Source organism: Oryctolagus cuniculus, chromosome 7 (assembly GCF_051225735.1).
Source record: "Oryctolagus cuniculus isolate XC-2025 breed Fujian yellow rabbit chromosome 7, ASM5122573v1, whole genome shotgun sequence".
Taxonomy (NCBI): domain Eukaryota; kingdom Metazoa; phylum Chordata; class Mammalia; order Lagomorpha; family Leporidae; genus Oryctolagus; species Oryctolagus cuniculus.
Window position 1 is genome coordinate 44,531,788 of NC_142873.1, and position 26,745 is coordinate 44,558,532.

The following is a 26,745-nucleotide window of genomic DNA, read 5'->3' on the forward strand; positions in this document are numbered from 1 at the left end:
CGTAGGGGAATGAAAGACGGTCAGAATGACACGGAAGCGGGGACCAGGAGCAGCAGTGCAGGAGGGAGGGAGGCCTGTGCTAGTCACTAGCAGCTAACGCGCACTCAGGGGTAGAATCCACGGGCGGGAGATCCGGGGGCGAGGGGCTATTCACTCGGGGCCTGGTGAGCAGGCACCAGGGGGAGAGAAGGCTGGGGCTCTGCTGAAGGTCAGCGAAGGGAGGGACTTACACGGCGCAGCCGCTTTCCATCAGGGTCACCCGCAAAGCCAACCAGCCACAGTGAGAGGGCGCCAGGACCGGTCGGTCCTTGTGACACGGCTGCCAGCAGGTGCAGGGGTAGGCAAAAAACCACCCGCCCTCGGAGTGGCCCACATCCTATTCGCAGGCATCGTGAATGTCAGGTTTCAATTAAGGCTGTTCATCAGCTGCCCTTAAAACCGATCATCTGAGGGGGCCCCGTGTGATCACAGGGGTCCTTGGAAATGCAAGAGCGAGGCAGAGGAGAGGATCAGAAAAAGAGAGAATGGTTTCAAAGCAAGGTTAATGTGCTGTGGAATGAGAAGGACTCCACCCGTGTTGCTGGCTGTGAAGATGAAGGAAGAGGCCGCCAGCCAAGCGATGCTGAAGCCTTTGAAGCTGGAAAAGCCATGGGAACGGATTGTCCAAGTACAGCCTCCCTAGGGGGATGTGGCCCTGGGGACGGCCCCGGCTTAGCCCAGTGAGACAGGGTCACATTTCTGACCCCCTGAACTATAAGACACCATGTCTGTGGTGAATGAGCCAGGTTAGTGATGACTTGTCATGGCAGCAAATAGAAAATGAATCCAAGGGGCCAGCATTGTGGTGCAGCCACCACTTGCAATCCCATATGCACGCTGGTTCGAGTCCTGGCTGTTCCACTTCTGACCCAGCTCCCTGCTAATGCACCTGGGAAGGCAACAGAGGATGAGCCAAGTGTTTGGGCCCCTGCACCCATGTGGGAGATCCCAGTGGCATTCCCGGCTCTTGGCTTTAGCCTGGCCCAGCCCTGGCTGATGCAGCCATGTGAGGAGTGAACCAGCAGATGGAAGATCTCCCTTTCTCCCTGTCACTTTGCCCTTCAAACAAGCAAATACGTCTTTAGAAAAAAAAATGCAAAAGAAAAATGGATGCAGGTACCACAAGCAACTTTAAAACCACACCCCTCCCTCACGGTGCTGTGGCTGGCCTGGGGTGAGAACAAGGCCTTGGAAATTTTTTTTTCTTTGACAGGCAGAGTTAGACAGTGAGAGAGAGAGACAGAGAGAAAGGTCTTCCTTCCATTGGTTCACCCCTCAAATGGCCGCTATGGCTGGTGCGCTGCACTGATCCAAAGCCAGGAGCCAGGTGCTTCCTCCTGGTCTCCCACGCGGGTGCAGGGGCCAAGCACTTGGGCCATCCTCCACTGCACTCCCTGGCCACAGCAGAGAGATGGACTGGAAGAGGAGCAACCGGGACAGAATCCGGCGCCCCAACCAGGACTAGAACCTGGGGTACCGGCAACGCAGGTGGAGGATTAGCCTAGTGAGCCGCGGCACCGGCCAAGGCCTTGGAAATTAAGATGGACAAAGCTTAGGCGGGCGCCGCGGCTCACTAGGCTAATCCTCCGCCTTGCGGCGCCGGCACACCGGGTTCTAGTCCCGGTCGGGGCGCCGGATTCTGTCCCGGTTGCCCCTCTTCCAGGCCAGCTCTCTGCTGTGGCCAGGGAGTGCAGTGGAGGATGGCCCAAGTGCTTGGGCCCTGCACCCCATGGGAGACCAGGATGAGTACCTGGCTCCTGCCATCGGATCGGCACGGTGTGCCGGCCACAGCGCGCCGGCCGCGGCGGCCATTGGAGGGTGAACCAATGGCAAAGGAAGACCTTTCTTCTCTCTGTCTCTCTCTCTCTCACTGTCCACTCTGCCTGTCAAAAAAATAAAATAAAAATAAAATAAAAAAAAAAAAGATGGACGAAGCTGTGAGTCCTGCCCACACCAAACGGGAACCCAAACAGCTCCGCGGTTCCCCAGGTATCAGGGAGTCACTGTGCTGACTACAGCACCTTCCTGCAGCTCCTCGGGGCATTACCTACCTTCCCACCTCTCAGATGGGAAAACCAAAGCCCTAAGATACCAGACAATTTGCTTAAAACTCTCCTAAGTTCTCAAGTAACCCAGGCCTGCAACTCCAAAGCCTTGCTGCTTTTCCTACACATAACCAGGCTGGGGCTGGCCTCTGGTGTAGCAGTGCAGATGCCACGTTCCATAGTGGAGTGCCTGGGCTCCGTTCCAGCTTCCTGGCAGTGCACACCCCAGGAGGCAGCCATGATGGCTCAAATGACTGGGTCCCCGCCACCCACGGGGGAAACCCACAGTGAGTTCTGGGTTCCCACTCGGGCCTAGCCCAGTGAGGAATAAACCAGCAGATGGGAGAGCTCTGTCTCCCTGCCTTTCAAACAAACAAAAACAAAAACCAAAAGTCTGTCATAGTCATTTAAAGGAATATTTTCCTTTATTTAGGAAAAAAAAAACAAATGGTGAATTTTAAAATAAAACAGTAATGCTTTTCCAGCAGTGGAAGGAAACAGCTTTGGCTGTCAATAAATCTAAATAAAACTAAAAATGGTTAAGATAATGAAAAGACCTAAATACGGGTGACTATACACTGAGAGGCAATCAGTGGTAGTCCCAACTTCCTGGTAATCCCTAGGAAAGTCTGGGCTTCCGGAACAGGGCAGGCGCCAAGGCCCCCGCACCCCAGGCACCCACCTCTCAGAGACGCCACGCAGGGCCTGCCAGGTGCCATGCCCGGGGCTAACGTCCGCTCCCACGCGGTCCTCACCGGCACTCCAGCAGGCAGCGCTATCTGTGACTCCAGTGCAGGTGAAGTCCCGCAGCTCTGAGACAATAACGCGTGGCAACTCGGCCACGAACACTCAGTGCCTCTACGCAAAAAAAAAAAATCCAAACCATGTAACTCCACAGTCTTCAAACTCAATAACAAAGCAAGCACAGGAGCCCCAGACACTCCCCCGAAAACATACATACAAAGCCCATACGTACATGGCAAGATGCCCCCCACCTTCAGCTATGAGGGACCCGGGAGTCACACCCACCGGCTTCATCGAAAAGGGACAAGAGCTAGCGCGGAGGGTGTGGCGAAACGCGAACCCCGGCGTCCCCGGGAGCGAGTGCAGTGGTGCAGCCGCTGCGGAGAGGGCAGTCTGACCAGTCCCCCAGAGAGTCACAGAGTGACCCCAGCAGTCTGTCCACACAACCACCTACTCACAGGGGTGCCAACAGCGTGAAACTGCAAACATCTCACATGTGTGCCAGCTAACGACTGGGGTACATCCACGCCAAAAGAATATTATTTGGCAATATAAAAGGAATGCACTACCGCCACGTGTTTGCATGGCAGAAGTCTACGCTAGGGGGGAAGCAGCCCAACACAAAAGGTCACCTCAAAAGGCAAACGCAGGACCAGGCGGCAAGGGCGGATAGAGATGGCCACGGCATGCACGGTCGCTTCTGGGGAGCATTGGAGCTGTAGTAAAAATTAGATTGCAGTGACAGGTGTAAACGCGCTAACGAAAAGCCCTCACAGCGCGCGCAGCAGACAGGTGGCTTTTCCAGTATTAAGCTCAGCAAAGCTTTTTTTTTTTTTTTTTTAATTTAACATAAAAAGTATGTTGGAGGATGGTCGGTAGGAGTGCTTCCTGCCGCGTCCCCCGACCCACACAGATGGTGGCCAGCTTCGCTCCGCTTCTCTGGCTCCGGCTCTTTCACAAGGACTTAGAACGCGTGCCCTTGCAGCTTACGTAGGTCTTGTGTGCGTCTGTGCTTTTTAAACTAAAGATTTGACTTCTATAAAGTTTAAACTTTAAAAAAAAAACTTTTGTAATCTTCTTCGAAAGGAGGGGAACACCAAGCGCTTCCCATCTGCACAGGGTCGGGGGCAGCGCCGGGCAGGGGCGTCTGGGGCCACAGCGGGGCGCTCCTGCGGCAGGCTGGGAAGGGGGTGCAATGTCCCCACCCGCCCCCTGAAGCCCCTGCCCCCGCCAGGCGGCCTGGGCCGGGAACCCGCAAGCCGTACCTCCTCTCGTGGCCTCGCCGTCCGGCCGCTGCGCCACGCACAGCCTTCGCGCCTTCCCCGCGCGCGCTCCGGCTGCTCGGCGCCGCGGGGCGCAGGGTGCGGGGCGGGACAGCGAGCCACAGCCAATCCCCAGCGGCCTGCGGTGGGGCCGGGCGGGAAGAGCCGGTCCTGCGGGCTGCGCTCTCCCGGCGAGCAGGGGCGCGCGGGGGCAAGTGGCCGCCGCCGCCTCCCGGCCCCACTTGTGAGAGTCTGCAGAGCGCGCGGGGCCGAGGGCCGTCCCTCCTGAGTCTGCGGTCCGCGCGGCGCACGTGGCGCGCTCCGGCCGCGTTTGAAGGCAGCGCCCGTGAGAAACCGGCTCGGGGCAGACGGGGGAGTCGGTGCGGCTGGGGCGGCCCTGAGCCCTCGCGGGCGCGGCCAGTCGGCACGTGCAGCCGCTGCTGTGCTCTCGTGCCCCGGTCCCCAAAGACCCGCCGCACCCGGCTCCGGGCGGGAGGTAGCGGGGCTGGGAGGCGCCAGGAGCCGAGGGGAGGGGCGCGCAGGAGGTGGGCGGCCCGCCGTCCGTCCGTCCGCCTGCCTGCCCGCCCGCCGTCGGGTTCGGCGCCGGGGACACTCTGCCGCCTCCGCTCTTGTCCCTGCGAGCGTGGGCAAGGCCGTCGGGGGCTTCCGTGGGCTCGGCCTCTGCCTCCGCGGGAGGAAAAGCCAAGGGGAAGCCCCTGGCGCCTCCGCCTCCGGAGAGCCGCGGTGTCCCCGGGCTGTGCCGGTGCTGAAGACGGGCCCTGGGCGGGGCGCCCGCGCGTCGTGCCTGCTGCTGTCCGTGTCCGGAGCGGCGCCCCGGCCTCCAGCCCCGGAACGCGGGGGCCCCACTCTGCTGGGCGTGGGCGACGGCCGGTCAGGGGCGCGCGGAGCAGCCGTCGCGGGGCCTTGCCGCGGCCTCCAGCGCCCCAGGGCCGGGGAATGCAGTGGCCCCCGACCCCTGGCGCCTCTCCGTGTCCCGGCTGGGCCTCCTCGCTCGCCTGCGCCGCGGCCGCCACGCTCCTGAGCCGTGCCGCCCAGGCCCCCCTCATGGCGGCCAAGTGGTTCAAGGAGTTCCCCCTGAACCTGAAGACGGCGTCGGAGCGGGCCAAGCCGGGGAGCGCGGGCGGCGGCAAACTGCGCAAGAACTCGGAGGCGAGCGGCGTGGGGCCGGTCCCGGGCAAGGGCCGCAAGAACTCGGCGGCCGAGCTGGGGGGCAGCAGGTCCGGCGTGGGGGCCCCCAAGGACAGCCGGCTGTCCCGGGACAGCCTGCAGGGTCTGATTCAAGCCGCGGCGGGCAAGGGCCGCAAGAACTCGCGGACCACCGAGGAGGAGCCGCACCGGAGCGCGGCCAAGAGCTCGGGCTGCAGCACCTACATCAACCGGCTCATCAAGGTGGACGCTCAGGAGAAGAACGGCAAGAGCAGCTACCCGGGCGGCGGCAGCAGTAGCAGCAGCAGCAGCAGCAGCAGCAGCAGCAGTAGCAGCTCATCCTCGGCATCCTCTTCCCCTTCCTCCCTGGGCCCCGAGCTGGACAAGGGCAAGCTGGCTAAACAGCAGGACACGGTAAGAATCAGGCCTCGGGGGACCACACTCCGTGGGAGGGGAGCTGAGTGAGTCTGCCGAACCCCAAGCTGCTTTGCACCTGCGGAAGCGTGAGCCTGGGTGTCCTAAGGGCCTTTCCCTGCTACCTTTCGGCGACTCCTCCGTGACCATTTAAAATCGTTAGGCTTTTTCTTTAAATCTTGAAAAGCCCTCATTCGTGGCGGTGGAGAACGTAGCAGAAATGTTCGTCCCGCTTAATTTTGCTAGCAGTTTTTAGAAGAGGGATTGAATGATGCAGGCCTGCTTTGCTCAATTTGACTCCTTTGTAGAAGTGGTTTATTTTATTTTTTGAATTACTTGTTTGAAAGACAAAGAGATAGAAGGACGTATGTAGAGGGATCTTCCATCCACTGGTTACTCCCCCGGATGCTGGCAGTAGCCAGAGCTGATGAACCACACGGAAGCCAAGAGCCCAGAACTCTTGGTTCCCCATGTGGGTGGCAGGGACCCAAGTGCTTGAGCCATCCTCTGCTGCCTCCCTGGGTGCACGCTGGTAGGAGGCTGGAGGCGGAAGCAGAGCTGGATTCAGCCCCAGGGACTCTGAGATGGCATGTGGGCCTTCCGAGAGGCATCTCACCCCAGAGTTTTATTGAAATGTTGACATCCAGGGGAAGACTTTGGAACCTGAGGAGTGGTAATCTGCGAACTCTACAAGGGTGCATTTCAGGGCTCCTGGGAGAATGGCACAGCCCCAAACGTGCGCACCCCCCCCCCCCCCCCGCTGGTCTGGAAATTGCATCATTGTTTGCTATGCATCTCCCAAAGAGCAGCTCAGGGCTTCAGCCACACTCCGGGATCACAGCTCCTTCATCCCTTCCAGAGACATGGGGTGTGCAGGGCTTATGGGATATGGCGCACAGGACGTGAAGGTCTCTGGGGAGTCCAGACTCTGACCAGGAAATGCCCTTGAGAAGTCACAGCTCAAGAGAGAAGAAAGTGTCGCCTGCCTCTCGCATGCTGGAGGGTTTCCCGGTGCCGTCGGCGTGGGAAGGTTGAGAAAAGAAGCAGGAACTCGGGAAGGGGCTGTCCGTTCTTAAGGGAGGAGTAGGTCTGGTCTGGTTTGTTTGATATTCTCTCTTCTGGGGGAGAGAGGAGAGTCAAACTGAGATCTCTGACTCCAGCCCTGGCCATCACTTTCTGTCTTGAGAACTTCGCTTTTCTCTTGCCCTGGCCTCAAACGTGCTGTCTACCTGGCTAGAGCCAGGAGCCCGCAGCACAGATCACGTGTGCCCGCGCTGGGCACTCCTATTATTTCTCCGTGCATTTTCCACCAGGCCCGGTGCCGTGCACTGAGCAGGGCACTGGGGAGGGACGGATGTGGCCTCAGCGCATCTGTTCCTCACGGTCCAGCTGGCTGCTGGGCTCCGTCTTTTGTTCTTCCTCGTGCCGGGCATCTGCAAGACGGGTGGGGCCGGTCTTGAAGAATGGACCGGGGGGGCGTGGGGCTCCGTCCTGTGCACTGGTGGCCTGATTATTTTCATGGTTGTCACTTCTGGATGTCTGAAGCTTTTTAGGCTGTCTCCTGCCAAGCATAGGACTCCCGTCCAGTCTGTTCACGCCCCTGAACTCCACCTGCCAGTGCCAGTGGTTCTGCTCCATGAACTCTGGGGAATGCAGTTGGAGACTGCGGAGCCGGCTGGGAGCTGCCCCCCCAAGGGCTCCCCGACCTCCGTGTTGTCACCGGCCACTGCAGAGCAGAACTGTTGCACACACCACCCCTCCAGACGCCTCCTGTTTGGGGGAAGGAAGGTGGATGCTGTCAAACGCAGACACTCAGCAAAACCCTCTCCGATCTGTAGCCCGAGACTGGGGACTGTTGAACCTAGAACTCTTGGACTACTGCTTGCCAGTGAGCCGGTTCTCCTCTCTGAAGCCTGTCTCTTCAGAGCTGTTATGAACTCCTGTGGGAAGGAAGCAAGCGTCAGGTTCGTGGTGCCTGGCCAGTGCTGCTAGCTGACCGGCGGTTTCGCTGTGAGCAGCTGATTGGAGTTTAGAAGGCCCACATTGTGGGGTATGCGGTAGACCAGCTTCATCTTTTTATGCTCAGAGCGACAGGTGCCTTCCAATGTAAATGGTGTGTTACAGGGAGAGAAAGGAACGTGAAGAGAGACTTGGGGGTAAGGAAAAGAGTTTGGGTGAATGGTTGCAAATCAGTTACTCCCCTCTCCCCCAAATTCATATGCTTGTGCCCAGCTGGGCCACCTGATCCAGTGCAAAAGCTCTGGAGCTGGTTAGAGACGCTGGCTTCTCTCTGGATCCGTGGGAGAGGCAGTGGCCACCTGGACACCGTTGCCGTTCGGAACCTGATAATCTGCCCTCTGGTTCCTTCTCAGGTCATCATTCTAGAAGACTACGCTGACCCTTACGATGCCAAACGGACCAAAGGTCAAAGGGATGCGGAGCGAGTAGGGGAGAACGACGGGTACATGGAGCCGTATGACGCCCAGCAGATGATCACAGGTCGGTGCCTGGGTTCTCAGCGCACTCCCTTGGGGCCTTGTGAAGTAGTCACCGGGGCATTTTCGGGAAGGAGGGGGGTAGAAGGCGCTTTAACCAGACCCTGCTGACTAGAAGAAATGGACAGGAGACCCCGACCCCAGATGGGAGTGCCCAGGCAGCTTCAGTGTAGGAATCTGCAGGCATCCTTAGCGTCTCTCTGATTCTGTGCAACATCTCCACAGGGCTTTGCAGATCTGCTCGGGATGTGATTTGTTTTCGGTATTAAGATTGCCTCGTCACATGTATTTTTGGCCACTTTGGGAAACTTTCACATATGTAATCCAACTCACAAAAGAAATTTAATCACGAAGGAATAGTTTATCACTCATGAGCCAAGCCCCCCAAGGCAAGCCGCCTGAGACCGAGCTCAGCTAATCTTGCACCTTTTCAAGTCCGGGTGATTGTGCGCTTAGCACGCAGCGTCATTTGTGGTGGTGAACATTTCCCCCTTTTACTCGTAGTTTTCTTAAGCCAACATAAGAGTGCTTAAGAATAACGTAAACTAGGTATTTAGATTCATTTGCGGGTCTTAAAGTTGGTGATCTGTTCGCTTCATGTTCCTGAGCCTTCTTTGACCCGTAATGAAGAAGTCGCTTCCGAGCGCTACCCAGGGAGCCCCGTGCGTTTCCTGCTTGGGAGAGGAGCCCCTGGCTCTGCTCCGTGCACTGTGCGGGCCGCGGCAACACCCTGCAGGGCTGAGCCGGCCTCAGAAGGACACCGGCGGCAACAGGAAGGCCCGGCTCTGTTTCCTGCTTCTCTGCTCCCGGAGATAAGGCACCGCATTCGGGGTGGGCGGGCCCGGCCAGGCTGCGACCCTGCGGGGCACCCACTGTGACCCCTCATGAAATCTGTGAATGAAAGGAAGTGAAAATGAACTCAGTCAGAATTTTAAAAAATACCTGAGGTTTGGAAGGGATAGGAAAAAGAATATAGAATTGAGAAAAAGGCAGTTCCCAAAAGAATGCTTAATTTGATTGACTTTCTTTGTCCTTTTGGTTTTATTCTCATCCTCTTTCACTTAACTTTTTTTTTTTTTTTTTTTTTTTTTTTTTAAGATTTACTTGAGAGGCAGAGTTACAGACAGGGAGAGAAAGGTCTCCCATCCACTGGTTCACTCCCCAAATGGTGGTGGCCAGGCCGATCCGAAACCAGGAGCTTCTTCTGGGTCTCCCACATGGGTGCAGGGGTCCAGGCATTTGGGCCATTTTCTGCTGCTTTCCCTGGCCGTAGCAGAGAGCTGGATCAAAAGTGGAGCAGCCTGGACATGAACTGGTGTCCCTATTGGGATGCCAGCATTGCAGGCAAGGCTTAACCTACTACGCTACAGTGCCAGTCCCTTGCTCAAAATATTTTATACTGTGCCAGCTGTTTACTGGGGAGCCACACTGGTAATAGTGCTGTGCTTTTTAAAAATGAATATACCTTTTTTTTTTTCATGTAATTGCCACAAGAGCTCCATAAGCTAGGACCACAGTGGAGGCCCCCTTGTTACAGGTCTTCCACTGCACCTGGCCCGTGGGGCACACTTGAAATGATGCTGGTAGAAATAAACGTGACCCCTGAGTGGGCATCTCTCCATGCAGATACACTGGGAACAGGGAATTTAAAAATCAAAATTGCCCAACGTGAAATAAATGCCCTAATAAGAATAGCTACCCTTTAATATTTGAGTGTTTATTAAATCCTAGCTCTGTCTTAAATAGTTTATGTGAATAAATTCATTTAGGAGTACGAAATGAATGTATTCAATGAGTGGATAAATTCAGCTTTATTAAAAATCTAAATTACTTCTTAAATTAGTAATAAGTATTTGCTCTCAACTTTGAAAAATTATAGTCATGGATTTTAAAGTTTCCTCATTTAAAATATACAAAGGAACTTCAAAATCTTCATGGAAATGGAATTGAAAGTTGCATTTATTTTGATGCAAAAACGTTGGACATTCTGAACATGTTGAAGCCCCCTCATTTGTCACAAACACCCCAATCACTGTAGGGAACATACTCGCGGCTGGACAGAATAACAGGAAGTGAGTTTATTGGAAGCTGGAAATAAAAGATTTGCTGCTGGTTTTTTTTTGTTTTGTTTTTTTGTTTTGTAAGTTCAGGAGCTCGGTTGTCAGGTCCACATTTGGAAATTTCCTGTGTTTCTTGAGATAGATTGGGGGTTTTGGTTGGCTCGTGGAGGGGGCGCTGAGGAATGGGATCTCACGATGAGGGGAGGGGGGCAGTCGGAGCTGTGTTGCTGCCACCCCATGCAGGTGCGTTTTGTCTCCCTGTGAGGTGGGAATAGCATGCCTGGCTTCCACGTCGTCGTGGGCATCTAGAATACTGCCCGTGGTGCTCTTTCACAAAACCCAACACCACCCTTCTTAAGAATTTACTCAGAGTGGACTAGGCCCTGTGCTGCACTCCAGCATACTGTAAAGACGACCCCGCGACCCCTGCCCTTGGACCTCACAACGTAAGGGAAGTCAGACCTAACAGCAATAAAGAAGAAGAAAAGTCACTGAGAAAGTGCGAGTGCGTCGTAAAGTAGAGCGTGGGGCTGTCAGGCACAGAGGAAGAAGGGGCAGGAAGAAGTTGATGACTTTCCCATGGCCGAGTCACTGGGACCAAGGCTCCCTGGAACCAACTCCCCCCATCCCCCGCCATAACTTTGGTCTTGACTGATTTTTTAAGAATTTATTTATCTGAATGTCAGAAAAAGAGAGACACCTTCCACCCACTGGTTCACTCCCCAAATGCCCACAACAGCCAGGGCTGTGCCAGGACAAAGCCAGGAGCCAGGATCTCCAACGGGTCTCCCACGCGGGTGCAGGAACCCAAGCACTTGGGCCTCCTCTGCTGCCTCCAGAAGCGTTAGCAGGGAGCGGGGTCGAGGGCAGAGCACAGAGGCCCAAACCAGCATCCAGCGGCACATGCGGCTTCCCAAGCTGCAGCTTCACCCTCTCCACGGTGCTCACCCCGCCTGAAACTTGGGGTCTTTTTTTCAAGTTTTTTTTTTTTTTTAATTAATTTATTTAAAAGGCAAAATTACAGAGAGGCAGGGAGAGAGATCTTCCATCCACTGGTTCACTCCCCACAGCAGCCAGAGCTGGGCCTATCCGAAGTCAGGAGCTTCTTCTGGGTCTCCCACGTGGGTGCAGGGGCCCAAGGACTTGGGCCATCTTCCACTGCTTTCCCAGGCCACAGCAGAGAGCTGGATTGGAAATGGAGCAGCTAGGTCTCCAGCCGGCGCCCATGTGGGATGCCGGCACTGCAGGTGGTGGCTTTACCCGCTTTTTTTTTTTTTTTTTAAGTTTTATTTTATTTATCTGAAAAGCAGAGTGACAGGGAGAGAGAGAGAAAGAGAGATCTTCCATCTGCTAGTTGACTCCCCAGATGGCCAGAAAGGTTGGGACTGGTCCAGGCCAAAGCCAGGAGCCTGGAACTCCATCCGGGTCTCCTATGCGGGTGGAAGGGGCCCAGGGACTTGGGCTGGCTTCTGCTGCCTTCCCCAGTATATAAACAGAGAGTTGGATTGAAAGCTGAGCAGCCAAACCAGCATCACACCAGCCCCTGCTCTAAACTTTAAACAGTCATGAATTCATAAATAAATTCTCCCTTAGATTTATCCAAAGTCTTGTTCACAAGATACAACTGTTAATACAAGGCAATACTAGCATAAGCCGCTTTTTCCTTTTTTAAAGATTTATTTATTTTTTACTCGAGAGAGTTACACATAGAGAGGAGAGGCAGAGAGAGAGAGACAGGTCTTCCATCCGATGGTTCACTTCCCAATTGGCTGCAACGACCGGAACTGAGCCGATCCAAAGCCAGGAGGCGGGAGCTTTTTCCAGGTCTCCCACGTGGATGCAGGGGCCCAGGGACTTGGGTCATCTTCTACTGCTATCCCAGGCCATAGCAGAGAGCTGGATCGGAAGAGGAGCAGCCGGGACTAGAACCAATGCCCATATGGGATGCCAGAGCTTCAGGCCAGGGTATTAACCCGCTGCACCACACACCAGCCCCAAGCCTCTGTTTTTTCTGCTAAATTAGCAGGAACATTTAGCTTAGTAATTAGCAGAAAAATTCTACATAACTTAGCATTATGAGTTTTAGCCACCAAATTTTAATTTTTTTAAAAAGATTGATTGATTTAAAAGGCACAGGGAGGAGAGACAGAGATCGTCCATCTGCTGTTTACTTCCCAAATGGCTGCAATAGCCAGGGTTGTACCAGGCTGAAGCCAGGAGCCAGGGGCTTCTTCCAAGTCTCCCATGTGGATGCAGGGGCCCAGGGACTTGGGCCATCTTCTGCTGCTTTCCCAGGCCATAGCAGAGAGCTGGATTGGAAGAAGAGCAGCCGGGAATCAAGTCGGCACCCATATGGGATGCCAGTACTGCACACCGGTGCTTAACCCACTGCATGGCCCCCAAAATTAACTGTAATGTTAGCTGGGTCATTAGAAGTTCCTTAAGACAGCTATCAGCTTACGAATTCTTCCTTCAGTTGGTATTATATAACTATATTGAGGACCTATGAGGCAAACTATGCCAAATTATTTCCCTAAATCCTACAACACTATAAAGTAAGTTTTTATTTCTTTAAAGATTTATTTATTTATAAGAGCCAGAGAGAGAGAGAGGTCTTACCTCACTGGTCCACTCCCCAGATTGCCACAATGGCCAACACCAGGCCAGGCCAAAGCCAGAAGCTTCATCCAGTTCTCCTATATGGGTGACAGGGATCCAAACTGTTGTGCCATCCTCCTCTGCCTTTCCCAGGCCATTAGCAAGGAACTGGATCAGAAGCAGAGCAGCTGGGACTCAAACCCACACTTATATAGGATGCCAGTGCCACAGGCAGCGGCTTTACCCTCTATGCCACAATACCGGCTAAAGTAGAGTTTTTTTAAAAAATAAGTTGAAGAAAATTTATATGACAGAAAGATTAAATAACATCCAAATTGTACAGCTCAACAATGGAGATACCAGGTCATTCAGCAACCTTTGGTTTTAGCTATTGAACTCCAGTTGAAGATGGGTTTTAAATTTTACTTTTGCTTCCAAATGGTTTTGTTGGTTTAAACTCAGCAGGGGTGGAGAACCTTTTTTCTGCCAGGGCCATGTAGATATTTATAACATCATCCGCGCGGGCCAAACGGAATGATCAACTTAAAAAGGAGCCTGCTGTAGATTTCTTGAGTTTCGAGTCTCGCCTGCAGCAGCCTTGGCAGAGTGAGACCAAATGATTTCCAAGGCCTTATATGGCCCACGGGCCAGGCGTGCCCACCTCTGGTAAACAGAGTCCAGTCTAAAGAAGAACCTTGGTATTAAAGTCTCTGTTAGGCCGGCGCTGCGGCTCACTAGGCTAATCCTCCGCCTGCAGTGCCAGCACCCTGGGTTCTAGTCCCGGTCGAGGTGCTGGATTCTGTCCCGGTTGGCCCTCTTCCAGGCCAGCTTTCTGCTATGGCCCAAGTCCTTGGGCCCTGCACCTGCATGGGAGACCAGGAGAAGCACCTGGCTCCTGGCTTAGGATCAGCGTGGTGCGCCGGCCGAGGCGGCCATTGGAGGGTGAACCAACGGCAAAGGAAGACCTTTCTCCCTGTCTCTCTCTCTCACTGTCCACTCTGCCTGTCCAAAAAAAAAAAAAAAAAAAAAAAAAAAAAGTCTGTTAATAAAAGGATTAAGGAAAAATTTATAAATGAAATCTGATTTATGTAATTTGTCCCTACTTAGTGAATGTCATGGTTTCTGACTTACCCCTGCTTTGTTCAGATATTTCAATTTATCTTTTAAGAAACAATTAAAGAAACTTTAAATCAAAAGCTTATGCAGTGATAAAAGATGTGAGTTTAAAAAAAGCTGCCTACCAGCCCTGTTTCTGATTCCAAGAGGAAAATAGACCCCCATGAGGCTCCAAATTTAATGTTTTAGAAATATGAAAGGGATCAGAAGAAAAGGTGCATTATTTAGAAATTGTCATTAACATTTGACATGAAATCTTTTGAGCATAACAAAAGACAGGGGCTCTGGAGTCTGGAGTAAATGGCTCCTCACCACCTGCTGCATCGCTGTGGGCTCAGTTTATTTGCCTGTGCAAATGGGATCACACAGATGTCACTGTTAGGAGGCCTCGGTGAGACACTGGGTATGCAGTGACTCGTGGGAGCACCTTGTAGACGCTCCCGAGAGAGCCCCATCGTCAGAGTTCTGAGCGCTCTCGAGAGCAACAAGAACAGCTCGCTGCGACAGTCTGGTAAAGAAAGCCTTCGTCTTCAGCTGGGTTTTAAAAGTGAATGGCGGCAAGATGGCGGTTGAGCGCTCCTGTTCAGCCCCCGCCGGGTTTCACGCCACCCGTTGCCCACACTGAGTGCTGCAGGTCAGCGCTGCATTTCGGCGATGGCTGCGAACCAGTGTTTATCTGCCACCGTCCATGCGCCGTGGTCTGCCGTGGTAAATGGCCTCTGTCGGCAGCCAGGGTGTAGCTTCCGCTTGCCATTTCCTCCTTCTCAGGCTCGTTTCCTCTTGGAGCCAGCTCTGCACGTCAGGAGTTATTCTCCCTGCAGGAAGGGTCGGCTCGCAGCCCTGCGATTGTTTCTGTTTCTATGGCGCCTCAGGTTAGGGGTGGCCAGGTGTTGGAATGGACTGGGGGTCACTCCCCGTGGAGGGGCGGGGACCTGTGCACAGCCGTTTTTCCCTTGATTGAAGGTTGTTTCAGCAGATGATAGTGTGCAGATTCTGCCTGGTGCTGGAAGGCTCATTCTCGTTGTGGGCTTCCCGGGGAGGCTCCCAGCTCTCCCAGTGTACCCTGTAACTTCTTGTTACTGTGTAACAAGGACCTGAGCAGAGTTACTGGGGGAGGGAGGCAGGAAGTTGATCAGAGCTCTCCCGTCCAAGGTTAGGTTGCCCTGTCCATCGGTCCTCTGATGAGGACAGTGGGTGGCAGAAGAGGTACGAGGGAGGATCCCAGGGTGAGGCAAGGAGCAGAGGGGAGCTGGGCTGGACTCAGCTTGAAGAACCAGCCCTCTCTGGAGAGTCCCCTTCCCAGGCAAGCCCCCAGTGACCAAGAGCCTCCCGCTGGACCCCCTCTGCTGGGTGCCATAATTAGCTCGTCTCCCTCTTAGTCCATTATCCATTAACATAAGGCTTTGGGGGTCAGTCCCCCCAAACATGCACCTTTGTGGGGACATCCAAACTGTTACGCAGCCCGTAACAGGGAGGAATGCAAGAGGACCTAAAAAGCTCAGAGCAAGTGGAAATGAAAGATGTCTGTCTTGGTGCAAGAAGCCCAGGCAAAAGATGTTGAAATCCATGCACAGTTCTCTTACAGTACACACTGCACAAACCTTGGAGACCCCCTGGTACAGACTGCAATTTTTTTTCCTACGAAAATAAACTTATCCCTCGCATTTTTCATGAGCTTTTTGAAGTAGCATTCTGTATAAGGCTCTCATTACACAAGAAAACCTCAAATGCAAGCGAAGGAAGAACTTAAGATCCTTATCACTGGGTAGCATTTTAATGCCAACTGACTTGAACTTCCTTGGGAGCCAGCATCCCTCCGTCTTCCTCGTGGTTCAGCTGGGGCAGGAGGGAAGGGGACCCGAGGAAGGACTTCCCAGCCAGTGCCAGACGTTCTCCACGAGGGTCAACAAGTTTTGATCAGAAACCTAAGAACTCAAAATTCATCCTTGGAATTCCTTTGTGTTTTCTTGCTTCCTTTTTCTTAGTTCTTAAGGAAAAGTTCTTTTTTAGAAATTCCAGCCTTATCTTAACTGAACCAAGAACAGAGTATGTTTTTGTTTCTTGTTTTCCGTAGCCCCATCTAGAATAGGCAATGAAGAAAAAAAGCTGTAGGATTGGAAGTCGGGAGATTGGGCCAGAGATAGAATCCTGACCTCGGATGACCCCAGGCATCTGGCCTGGCCTGGGGACCCGAGATGGCCATGTAGAGGACTTGGGGAGCAGACAGTGCCCTCATCCTTGGGCTGGGGCCAGCCAGGAGAGGTTCGCTCTGGAGAGCGGAGAACTTCGATGGGACCGCCGAGACCCGGGAGGTGTGGCAGAGGTCCTGGGCTCGCTGCTTGATGGACTGTCCGGGGACTCTCAGAAGCTGCCTCCCAGGATGCACCCCGGACCTGCTAAGTCAGCGGCTCCCCAGTGACACTCATGAGAGAGCGGAGGGCCCCGTGCAGCGGAACGGTAACCTCACCTATGGACAGGTTTTGAATTTGGTGTCTTCCTCTCGTTGCTATCTTTTCCTTGTTGGGAGTGGCTGATTCTTCTCCTGTCCACCGTCCTGTTCGGAAGTTACAGAGGGAAAGTCTTTCCATCATCTCTTTCCCGGGTGCTGCTGTCCTTGGATCCTCTTCCTGCCCACCTGTCCACTTCCAGCCACGCTTGGCTGAGGGAGCCCGGGGATCTGCCTCTGAGCCCCTCTGGCTTTCACTCTGCCCTCCTCTGCTCTAGCGAGTGCCTTCATTCCCACATTCCCACAGTAGCGATCCATTCAGGAGCAACTCCTCGATGGCCCCCGCACATCCACGCTGCCCCCTGCCGGGAGAGGCTCCAGAGCCCTTTGCCCGCCCTCCCGCCTCCCGTCCATGCGTGCACGTAGCCATTATTTCACAAGTGCGCGTGCTGTACACGTAAGGCACGGGGGTCCCTTCCCTGGTGGTCTCCATCACACTGGGCATACGCAACCACAGGGAAATCCGTGCCGTGGGAGAAGGGCAGGGTGGGAGTGGGCTGGCACCACCACGGCCCCTCATCGCCCTGTGGGGCGTTGGAGGAGAAGGTGGGCAGGAAAGGCTTCTCCAAAGGACAAAGTTGCAAAGGATTCGAAGATCCTCAGGACACGGTGGGCGTGAGGCAGTGCAGTGTGCAGGGAACCGGAGAAGTTCCACGTGGTCTCTGTCACCAGCTCTGGTTTTCTAAACTCACAGTCTCATCTCCTCCTCCACCTAGAAGCTCCAGGCTGGTCAGTCCCCATGCCACTGTGCTAGGCTGGCTAGTTAGCAGCTGCTGCTTGGTCAGTTCGCATCAGGTTTTTCCCATCCATTTCTGTGCCTCCGCACAGACTGTACTACTTTTTAACAATCAATTGTTTGTTTATTGGTTTGTTTTAATTTGAGAAGCAGTGAGACAGAGTTCTCATCCACTGGTTCACTCCCCAAATGCCCACAACATCCCTGGATCCGGCCAGGAGCCAGAAACTCCATCCAGGTCTCCCATGTGGGTGGCAGCAGCCCAACTACTTGAACCATCTCCTGCTGCCTCCCAGGGTGCGCGTTAGCAGGAAGCTGGACTGGGGGCAGGGCTGGGACTCCAACTCTGGCACCCTGATACATGGGCCAGGCTGTACACTGTGTGTGTAGGTATCTTCCAGTGAAACACGGATATAATTGCTACTCCCTGTTCTAAAAACGAAGTATGACTGCGTTGCCTGCAGAACAATCCAGACATTTCGTCCTTGCTTTTGGAGCTTCTGCCCCTTGGCATTCTGTGCTTTAGGCTTCTCCGTCCACTCCCCCTGGCAGGAGCAACCCTGTCCAGTGCCCACCTCTGTGCCTCGGCGCGGGCAGCTTCCTCCCCTGGAAACGGCCCTCTCTGTCAGTCGGCTCATCTGCCATTTCTCTTCCACTTGGAATGGCCCCTGGCCTGGTAGCTAAGAATGTGGCTGTGGGGCCCGGCTTCCTGCTTTGGAATCCAGGCTCCGCCACGCCCTGGTCTGGATGATTCCCTCCAGCTTTCTCTTCTGGAGCCTGCCTTTCTGTGATGCGCAAGGAACTGGCGTGGCTGTCAGTGTGGGGGGCCGGGCAGCACACCCAGGGCAGCGCCTACCAGCAGAAAGGGCAGCGTTGGGTTATTGGTGCTGCCCCTCACGCCTCTCTGCTTTGATTTCCTGTGAAACCGCATGTGTTTATTAGTGCCTGGGTCTGGCTGCCCCCCTCCCATGTTTGAAGCAGCCCCCAAGTCAAGAACTCTGTCAGATGCCTGCAAGTGTGGCCCCTGTGCAGGTATGCACTCTGCTTTGTAGCATCTCAAGCGCTCAGCTGATCTTTGTTAAAAAGGCTTTGCTCTGGACTTGCCAGCAGGATTTTAAAAACTTGGAAGGTGAACTTAGAGCCAACAGCAGGAGCTGGAGCAGGTTCCTGGAGGCTGCGGCTCCCTGGGGTGCTCCCGGCTGCACCTGCGCTGCCTGCTCCAACTCCTCCGCTGCCCGCCTTGTCTGGCTCAGCGGTGGCCTGGCCGGAGGGAGGACACTGTGGGCTCCGGCCTCCCGCTTTTGGAGTCCCACTGGGAAACAGCCAGCCCCTTAAGGAGCAACGTGGATGGCCTGCCACCCTTAACCACAGGGGCAGTCATCCGTGCACAGGTGACCGGGCTCGGGGCGCCTTTGCTCTCCACCTAGTGTGTGTGACCTGTGCTTTTCAGAAATCAGGCGCCGCGGCTCCAAAGACCCCCTGGTGAAGGCGCTTCAGCTACAGAACAGCCCCTGCGAGCCTGGGCAGGACGGCGGGAAGCCAGAGGCCTCGGCCAAGAGACGGAGCTCCAAGGACCTGCTGGCCAAGCCACCGCAGCTCTACGACACGCCCTATGAGCCCGACGGCAAGGCGCGGCCCCCGGACAGCCGGCTGCCGGAGAGCGACGAGCGGCCGGCGGCCGAGTATGAGCAGCCCTGGGAGTGGAAGAGGGAGCAGATCGTGCGGGCGCTGTCAGGTGAGGGTGGGGCCTGCGGCCGCCACGCCCCTACTGGAGCCCCGCCCATGGAGCCCCGCCCACCAGCCCCTCTTCTCTTTATTGGAAGACTTGGGGGAGGGGGGAGGGGGGAAGGCAGTGGCGGGCACTCTGCCTAAAACGCTGCTTGGGGCACTGGCTGGATCCTTGCCGCCCACGTGGGAGACCTACATTGAGTGCCTGGCTGTCTGCTTGTCCGGTGCTTTTGGGCTTTGGGGGGGAGTAAACCAGCAGATGGGAGTTTTTTCTCTGTCTGTCTCTGGCTCTCAAGTAAATCATCAATAAAAATGTTAATAAAAAACAAAACTTGGATGCCAGGCATTTAAAAGTAAAAGGAGTGGGCTTTAGCCTAGCAATTAAGATGCCCACGTCCCACGAAAGGCTGCCAGGGTCTGGTTCCCAACCCCAGCTCTCCACTAATGCAGACCCCAGGAAGCCGCAGGCCACAGAGCTCCTGTCACCTACGTGGGAGACCTGGCCTGAGTTCCCACTTTCTGGCTTTAGCCTGGTCCTGCCCTGGCCGTTGTGGGCACCTTGGGGAGTTTCTCTCTCTCTCTCTCTCTCTCTCTCTCTCTCTCTCTATCTCTCTCCCCTAGATAAATAAGAAATTTTGATTTTGATTAGCACTAAGTATACCGCTCACTGAGCACAGTGTGGTGCCTCAGTATATGCATCTGGGTTTCCTGCACCTCAGGCCTCCCTCACTGCATCGTCTCACTCACGTGGAATATGGAAAAGTGGCCTCGAAGAAGTCAGGAGTAGGATCCTGGGTACCAGAGTGGGGAGGGGAGAGGGGCCGGGAGAGGCTGGTGAGCAGGTTCAAAGTCAGCCAGATCAGTGGATTACATCCTCTGCTCAGTCGCACAGCAGGGTGACTGTTGTTGACGGTGATGTTTTGTAATTTTCAGATGAACAAGAAGAGAGGATTTTGCCTGTTTTCCAAATCCATTTCCTTTATATTCCTCACTGCACGTCTCTTTTTTTCCGAGGAACTTGAGGTTGGGAGCTAAGAACCTCACTGTGGATAAAGGCCAGGACTGAAGCGGAGCCTTGGTGTCGCATTTCTCTCTGATCCTGTGGGTGCCTTTATTTGTCCTTCGCTTCCCAGGGTGCAGCTGTTGTGGAAGCGCCTTAAGTGACTGCTGAAAAAACATCTGAGCACTTATTTTCCCACTAGTGAAGCTTCTGGGCAGGGAGCAGCTTTTTTTTCTTTATATATAACATAAATTCTGGGTTTTTTTTTTTAAGATTTTTTAAAAAATATTTGAAAGGCAGAGTAACCGGGAGAGACAGAGAGAAAGCTTCTTCCATCCGCTGGTTCACTTCTCAAATGGCCCCAGCTGACGCTCAGATTTGGGATCCCTTGTCGCAGGTGGCAGCTTAACCCTCGGCACCCCAAGCCCAGCCCGGGAGCAGCTTTCTCCAGTGTGAGTAGGTGCTGGTTAAAATCCCTGTGTATAAAATGGCAGTGCTGGCTAGAATGGCTACAGGGAGAGGTAATTGGGAAGCCGGGTGAAGCTAGGATTTCTGTCTTGTTTTCAAAATCCTCCTAAAGAAATCCAATTCTTCAAGTGTGAATTTTTTAAATCACTTCAGAGAAAGTTGGTGAGTAGGTTGTCAATAAATAGTCAAGATATTCCTCCCTCCTGCTTCTCCCAAGGTACAGCTTCTCTACTTGGCTGACCACATCATTTCTAACAATAACATCACTCTAACTATAAAGTCAGGTTTGCAGCTAAAAGTACAGCCAGTGTGAGGCCAGCGCTGTGGCATAGTGGATTAAGCCACTGGCTGCTCTACTTCCAATCCAGCTCCCTGCCAATGCGCCTGGGAAAGCAGCAGCAGATGACCCAAGTGCTTGGGCCCCTGCACCCACGTGGGAGACCCAGAAGAAGCTCCTGGCTTTAGCTTGGCCCAGCCCTGGCCATTGTGGCCATTTTGGGTGTGAACCAGTGGATAGAAGATTGATCGCTCTCTCTCTCCTCCTTCCCTCTCTCTTCCCCCCCCCCCACTTCCTCCCTCTCTAACTCTCCCTTTCAAAGAAATCTTTAAAAAACAAAAAGTGTAGCCAGTGTAAAAGGTCCGATGGAGGCAGTAATATGTTTGAAAGCGAGTACTGAGTCGAGTACTGATTTTGGTCGGTCTCTGCGGGTGCCCGCTGCTGTCGTGGTCCTGTATCGCTGCTGCCACTTCCTCACTGTCTCCCGTCCAGCCTGGATGTCATCACCTCTGGTGTGTTCCTATCTTTGTGTTTCTGAGTTGATTTTTGTTTTTGTTACGTCATAGGAAAAAACTGTTTGGTTTCATAGAATGAGACACACACACTCTTGCAAGGAGCCACTGCCATGAACGTGTTCGGTCTTTCATTATGAAAATGCTGAGCGTGTGTGTTGAGTGCAGTGAAGTGATTTCTTGTCGTGTTCTGAAGCTGAGGAACGCCCAGCAGAACAGGGGCTGCACATGCGCGGGTAGCAGCAGCGGGGTCAGGCACCAGAGACAGCAGGAGCTCCGCCGCCCAGGGCTTTTCGCAGAGCTCCTGAGCGGAGCGGGCGCAAAGAAGGGCGCCTTGCTTCGGGGCCCCTCGGTGAATGGCATCTTCCTTGCAGTCCAGTTCGAAGGCGCCGAGCGAGCGGCCGTGAAGGAGGAGGCGCCGAGGCAGCACCACCGGCAGAAGAGCTGGACCCAGAAGATCCTGAAGCCAGCCCTGCCCGAGCACAGCGAAGGCGAGAAAGTGGACCCAGGCCTGCCCCTGGAGAAGCAGCCGTGAGTCCCCTGCAGACCCTCTGCCAGGCTTGCGTCCACTTCTGTGCTGCGCGCGCTTCCTCGCCTGTGCCGTGGGGCTCGGTACGCAGCCCGTCTCTCCCAGGCCGGCACACTCGTGCAGGATGGAAGTGCACCACATCTCAAGAAACTTAATTTGCAATTCCGTCCTCCTAGCCAGGGCGAAAACTTTTTAAATGACTCTGGCCTGCAAACTCCCTCTGGTAGGATTGCAAGGCTTTGAGAGCCAGAGCCCCTTCCCCCCTCCCTCCCATCTGTATTTTGTCTGTTCTGAGTGGGACCAGGACCTGGATCAGGCTGCTGAGGAGTTCATTGCAAGCAGTGCTTTGTGGCACGATGCCCGGTCTGGATCTGGCACTCAGGCGTCTCCCCCGCCCCCTTTGCAGGTGGTACCATGGCGCCATCACCCGAGCTGAGGCCGAGAGCCGGCTACAGCCCTGCAGAGAAGCCGGCTACCTGGTTCGAAACAGCGAGTCGGGGAGCAGCAGGTACTCCATCGCGCTGAAGTAAGTACCCACACCCACCGCCTTCAAGGAGCGGGGGGGTGCCCCGTGATGGCCCTTCCTGTCCCGGGGAGGTTCCCTGTCCAAAACGAGATCTCGGGAAGGTGCCCCCAGGGTCGCGTGTCGCCAGAAGCTCAGGGGCATTCCCACGAACTGCCGTGATGACGTGCTTGGTTGGGGTTGGATGCAAGTCCCAATTCTGCCGCCAGAGTGGGGGTCCTGGTTCCTTACCGCTGGACATGGGTCCGTCTGCACCTCACATCACCTGGCCTGCAGTGGGCCTTCCCACTTGGAGAACTGGCCCCTCATCAAAAGAGTAACTCCCACAGGATGGTCAGGATTCTCTTCCCTCGCCTTGGTGGGGGGGGCGGGGGGCTTTAATAAATCAGATGCCCTGACTGCCACCTGCAGTTCGGATACCCGTCCGGCTGGTGGAGAAGGAGGTGCTGCCTCACCTCCCGCTCGTGCTGCCTGTGCACAGAGAACTCCGGCCCCAGAGCGTGTGTCATGGAAATTCTCGCTGCTCTGTGAGCGCGGTGCCACTGCATTGGAGGATCATTGTCAGGAGCCCTGACGGCGTTTCCTTCCTGAGGAAGCTGAGCCCCTGCCGCTGAGACAATCAGGCTGCAGGGCCGCTGGGGGCGGGGAGGGCGCCGAGCACCGCGAGCGAGCGGGCCGGCCCGGCAGCCTGACGTCGGCGCCGGCGCTCAGATCTGGGAGCCTGCGGTGCCAGCCATCATTACACACAAGTGGGCAAGGTCTTTCTGCCCGGGAAGTGGAGGAGGAAGCGGTTTTAATTGTTATCACCACTGCTACCACCACCAGTAGTAGTAGTAGTAGCAGTAGCAGCAGCAGCAGTAGTAGTGGCGGCATTCATGGGTTGTTTTCTGGACACAAGGAGAAAGAAACCTCACCCGTCTTTCTGCCCGTGGTGAGAGAGTGGACGGCTGACGCCTCGCCTGTGCCGCCCCATGTCGGTGTAAGCACAGGTTCTGTAATTTGAGGGCTAGGCAGGAGTTGGCATTTCCCCGTCATCCTTGTGGCGCCGTACCTGATGGCTCGGGGCAGTCAGGACGCGCGCGATTGGGCTGCCCGACTTGTGAGCAGCAAGTCTCTGTGCAGTCCACTCCCAGAGGGGAGGAGACCCCTGGGCCCCCCGGAATCTGGCCAGCATCATGGCGGGGGCTGGTGGGGAGCTCCCGGGCTCGCTCGCTCATGTGCCCTGCCTGATGTGTGCTTGGCCCCAGGACCAGTCAAGGCTGCGTGCACATCATCGTGGCCCAGACCAAGGAGAACAGATTCACCCTGGATCAGACCAGCGCCGTGTTCGGCAGCATCCCGGAGCTCGTGCGCTACTACTCCTCCGAGAAGCTGCCCTTCAAAGGCGCCGAGCACATGACCTTGCTCCACCCCGTGCACAACAAGCTGCACTAAGACTGGGCCGCCGCGAGCCCCAACCCGCTCATCCGGGGACAGGGCGGGGCTGGGAGGCCCCATGCACCTGTGGGAGAGGCTTGGACCGTGAGTCCATTCCACGCACTCGGTTCCTTACCTGTCCCTCTTCTCCCTGCCGCCTCCGCCTGCAGAGCGGGGCATGCTGTTTGGGCTGTGGCCCCCGGGAAGGGCAAGCAGAGAGTTCAGGAGCATCCAAGTCCTCCAGCAGCGCGCAGGCCGGTGGCTGCCTGGGATGCCTGGTGCCTAAGCAAAGCCGCAGGGCATCCACGTGGCTGCTGCGTGCCGTGGGGCCAGCGCTGGGCAGGGAGTCCTTTGTCCCCACGCGTCCCAGCTCAGCTCTGGAGCTCGTAAGAATGCGCTCCTTTTCCGTGAGCCTCTCTAAGGAAGTGGTGTCCCTGGTCTCAGCTGTCCTCGGCAGGCTTTCAGCAGGTCACCGACGGAAGCGGGAAGACGAAGGAAGACGCCGCAGAATTAGCAGTCACCGGTGTACTGTGAAGAGCTGGCTTCATGATGGTAATAACAAATCATAGAATAAAGTGCTCCGCCAAGGTTCCGTTTCAGATTTTTTAAAATCCTGAAAATTTATAAAGCTCAACCGCTATTTCCTTATTGGATGATTATATAGAAATTCTGATATCTGTTGCCTTTGTGCATTTTAGTTGCTATGCAATCATTTAAAATTGCTCTAAATTTAGATTTGCTTTATATTTTTAGTAAATTTAAAGACAAGTGCAGCTCTGGGACCTGATTGTAGACCCTGGGTCTGCAATGCTGCCGGGATTGCTTGCTGCCGTGAGCACCAGCCTGGTCCGCACTGCCCAGGAGAACCTGGGAGGCCGAAGGCTTCTCCAGCTGTGGCCACTTAAGGTGTTGCGTTGGTCCGGAGTACTGGCATCTTGATGGCTTATCACAGGCCTGCCATCCCAAGTCACCTACTGTGAAACACAGGCATGGCGGGACGGCTGAGCAGCGCCGTCGTTACAACAGGCAGGGGTGTGTGTGCGCGGGGTTGGTCCAGGTGGCAACGTGCTGTCACCCGAGGAAAGTTTACTTCCATAAGCTGCTTTTAAATACACACAGAAAGGTTGGCTTGGTCAATTTTAGGAAAATGTATGTTTCTAGCTATTATTGTTTGTTACCACTTAGACGTTAGTAAATTGTTGCTTTTCTGTTAAGATCTTAGCCACAGGGTTGTGTGATCTTTGATTTTTAAAAATTTGATACAGAACGTTCTGTGTTTAAGTACCGTTAGAATGTTTTAAACAAGCCTTGGTCCGTGTACTGTGCGAGGTGTTCTTTGAATTTTCCGTAGCGAGAGTTTCAGTCCATCCAACACATATTTATTCTGTTCTATATACAAATCATTCCTGTGTTAAACTTGTTTTAACCTTCCAAAAATGAAACCTTATTTTTTTTTTTGCTTAACCTTATTCTTCAAAGAAAATATAAGCAGTTATCCTCATTTTAATAAATGCTGAAAGCGTTGTTAGACTTCTCTTTGTGCACTGAATGATCGTTGGCCCACGCCCAGCGATTCTGATGAATGTGTAATGAAATCCCGTTCTGCAGGCAGCCTGAGCGTGAGTTACTGAGCTTCTGTCCCGTGCCCACGGCTCTGCTTCCTCTTCTGGTCTGTGACGCGCGTCTGTTTTCCGTACGCAGGGAAAGGCGGAAGGGATGTGGGGCTCATGTGTAGCCTGGTTGCTCCACAGCTGTCCTGGAGGTCATAGGAAGTGTGGCAGATTAGGGGAAGGCTGGGGCGCGGTGGCGGGCTGCTGTTTTCTCCTTGAGGTTGTGACACAGGCTGACAAAACCAGGGGTTCCCAGCTGGGTGGTGGCACAAAGCACCATGTGTTCCAAGAGGGGTTCTGCCCAGCAGGGGTCCCCTGGCTGACCCACAGCCCTGAGCTGCCCCTGCTCTGAGTGCCGGGCCTTTTCTGTTTGTCTAGATGGGGATACTCTCCCCGTAGCCTTCGTTCTAAGCTCACATTGTCTCCCAAAATCTTTTCTGGCAAGAGTAATGTCTGTGAATGAACATGGGCCCTGCCTGTGTTCTTTCTCCCTTATCACCCTCCTTTAAAACACAAATGGCCTGCCCTGAGCCGCGGGTGCGTTTGCTCTGCTGGTTACCCCGAGTCTGTTGGGATACACGAGACGCGTCTCGCAACTCTGGTGCCAAACCTGCTTTTATCGGCATGAATTTCAGCCACTGGAGTTGTGTGTCTGCAACACAGGAATGCAAAATGGTAAGTGCTGCCCTGTCTGCACTCCCTAGGGGCATAGGCAAAGTGCTTTTTTAAAAAAGATGTATCCATTCGAGAAAATCAGAGTTACAGAGAGAGATGGAGATCTTCATTCCGCTGATTCACTCCCCAGATGGCTGCAACGCTAGAAGTGGGCTGGGCGGGAGCCAGGAGCTTCATCCAGTTCTTCCGTTGGGTGCAGGAGCCCAAGTCCTTGGGCCCTCTTCCACTGCTTTCTCAGGCTTGTGAACAGGGAGCTGGGTCAGAAGTGGAGCAGCCAGGACACAGCCAACACCCTGTATGGGATGCTTAACCCATTACGTTATGCCACAGCATCTGTAAAGTGAGCCTGGGTCCTGCGCCTTGGAGCCACGGTCCTGTGCTGACTGTTCACTCAGCGGCCTGTGCCCAGGATGGCGGGGGAGGGGACAGCCCAGTGCCTGGGCAGGTGCAAAAGAGCCTGTAATTGTTCCTTGGATTGTTTAACGATGTCACTGCTCTGTCATTGACTGTCGTCATTGGATACAGCTGATGTTTAACACGGAAGAGCTTTCCGTTCTGTGAAACACCCTTTTCCGTGGGAGGTTAATGCCCTGTCCTCCCTGGCGGTCCGGGGCAGTCTGGATTGCGTGTCACTTCTCTGCCTGGTTCTGGGGTGGAGCCTTCACTGATGGCTCCCGGCCGTGAGTTGTCTCTGATTTTCCACAACCGGCACTCGTGGGTCTCGTTAGATCTTTAGAGTCAATATTCTTGGTTCTTGTCTTCCAAATTCTACACCGTACTAATGTGGACTCAGAAAAAGAAGTGGGTGGGGCAGTGGGCCTTGGC

General features: G+C 54.6%; 1 protein-coding gene across 1 annotated transcript; it reads left to right on the plus strand.

Annotated features, from left to right (window-relative positions):
• The first annotated feature begins 4,673 nt into the window (after positions 1-4,673).
• On the plus strand, positions 4,674-25,165 carry SHE (Src homology 2 domain containing E). Its single transcript, XM_002715456.6, has 6 exons — positions 4,674-5,671; positions 8,044-8,170; positions 18,633-18,917; positions 21,542-21,698; positions 22,103-22,222; positions 23,467-25,165. Exons 1-6 carry the CDS (start codon positions 5,048-5,050, stop codon positions 23,651-23,653), a joined length of 1,500 nt encoding a protein of 499 aa, XP_002715502.3. The 5' UTR covers positions 4,674-5,047; the 3' UTR covers positions 23,654-25,165.
• Positions 25,166-26,745: the final 1,580 nt, after the last annotated feature.

Bases quoted from the DNA above. Each gene is read 5' to 3' on its own strand.
- SHE (XM_002715456.6), top strand. From the start codon at position 5,048: ATGCAGTGGCCCCCGACCCCTGGCGCCTCTCCGTGTCCCGGCTGGGCC. The intron at 5,672-8,043 runs GTAAGAATCAGG...GTTCCTTCTCAG, and splicing joins TGGCTAAACAGCAGGACACG to GTCATCATTCTAGAAGACTA. The intron at 22,223-23,466 runs GTAAGTACCCAC...GCTTGGCCCCAG, and splicing joins AGGTACTCCATCGCGCTGAA to GACCAGTCAAGGCTGCGTGC.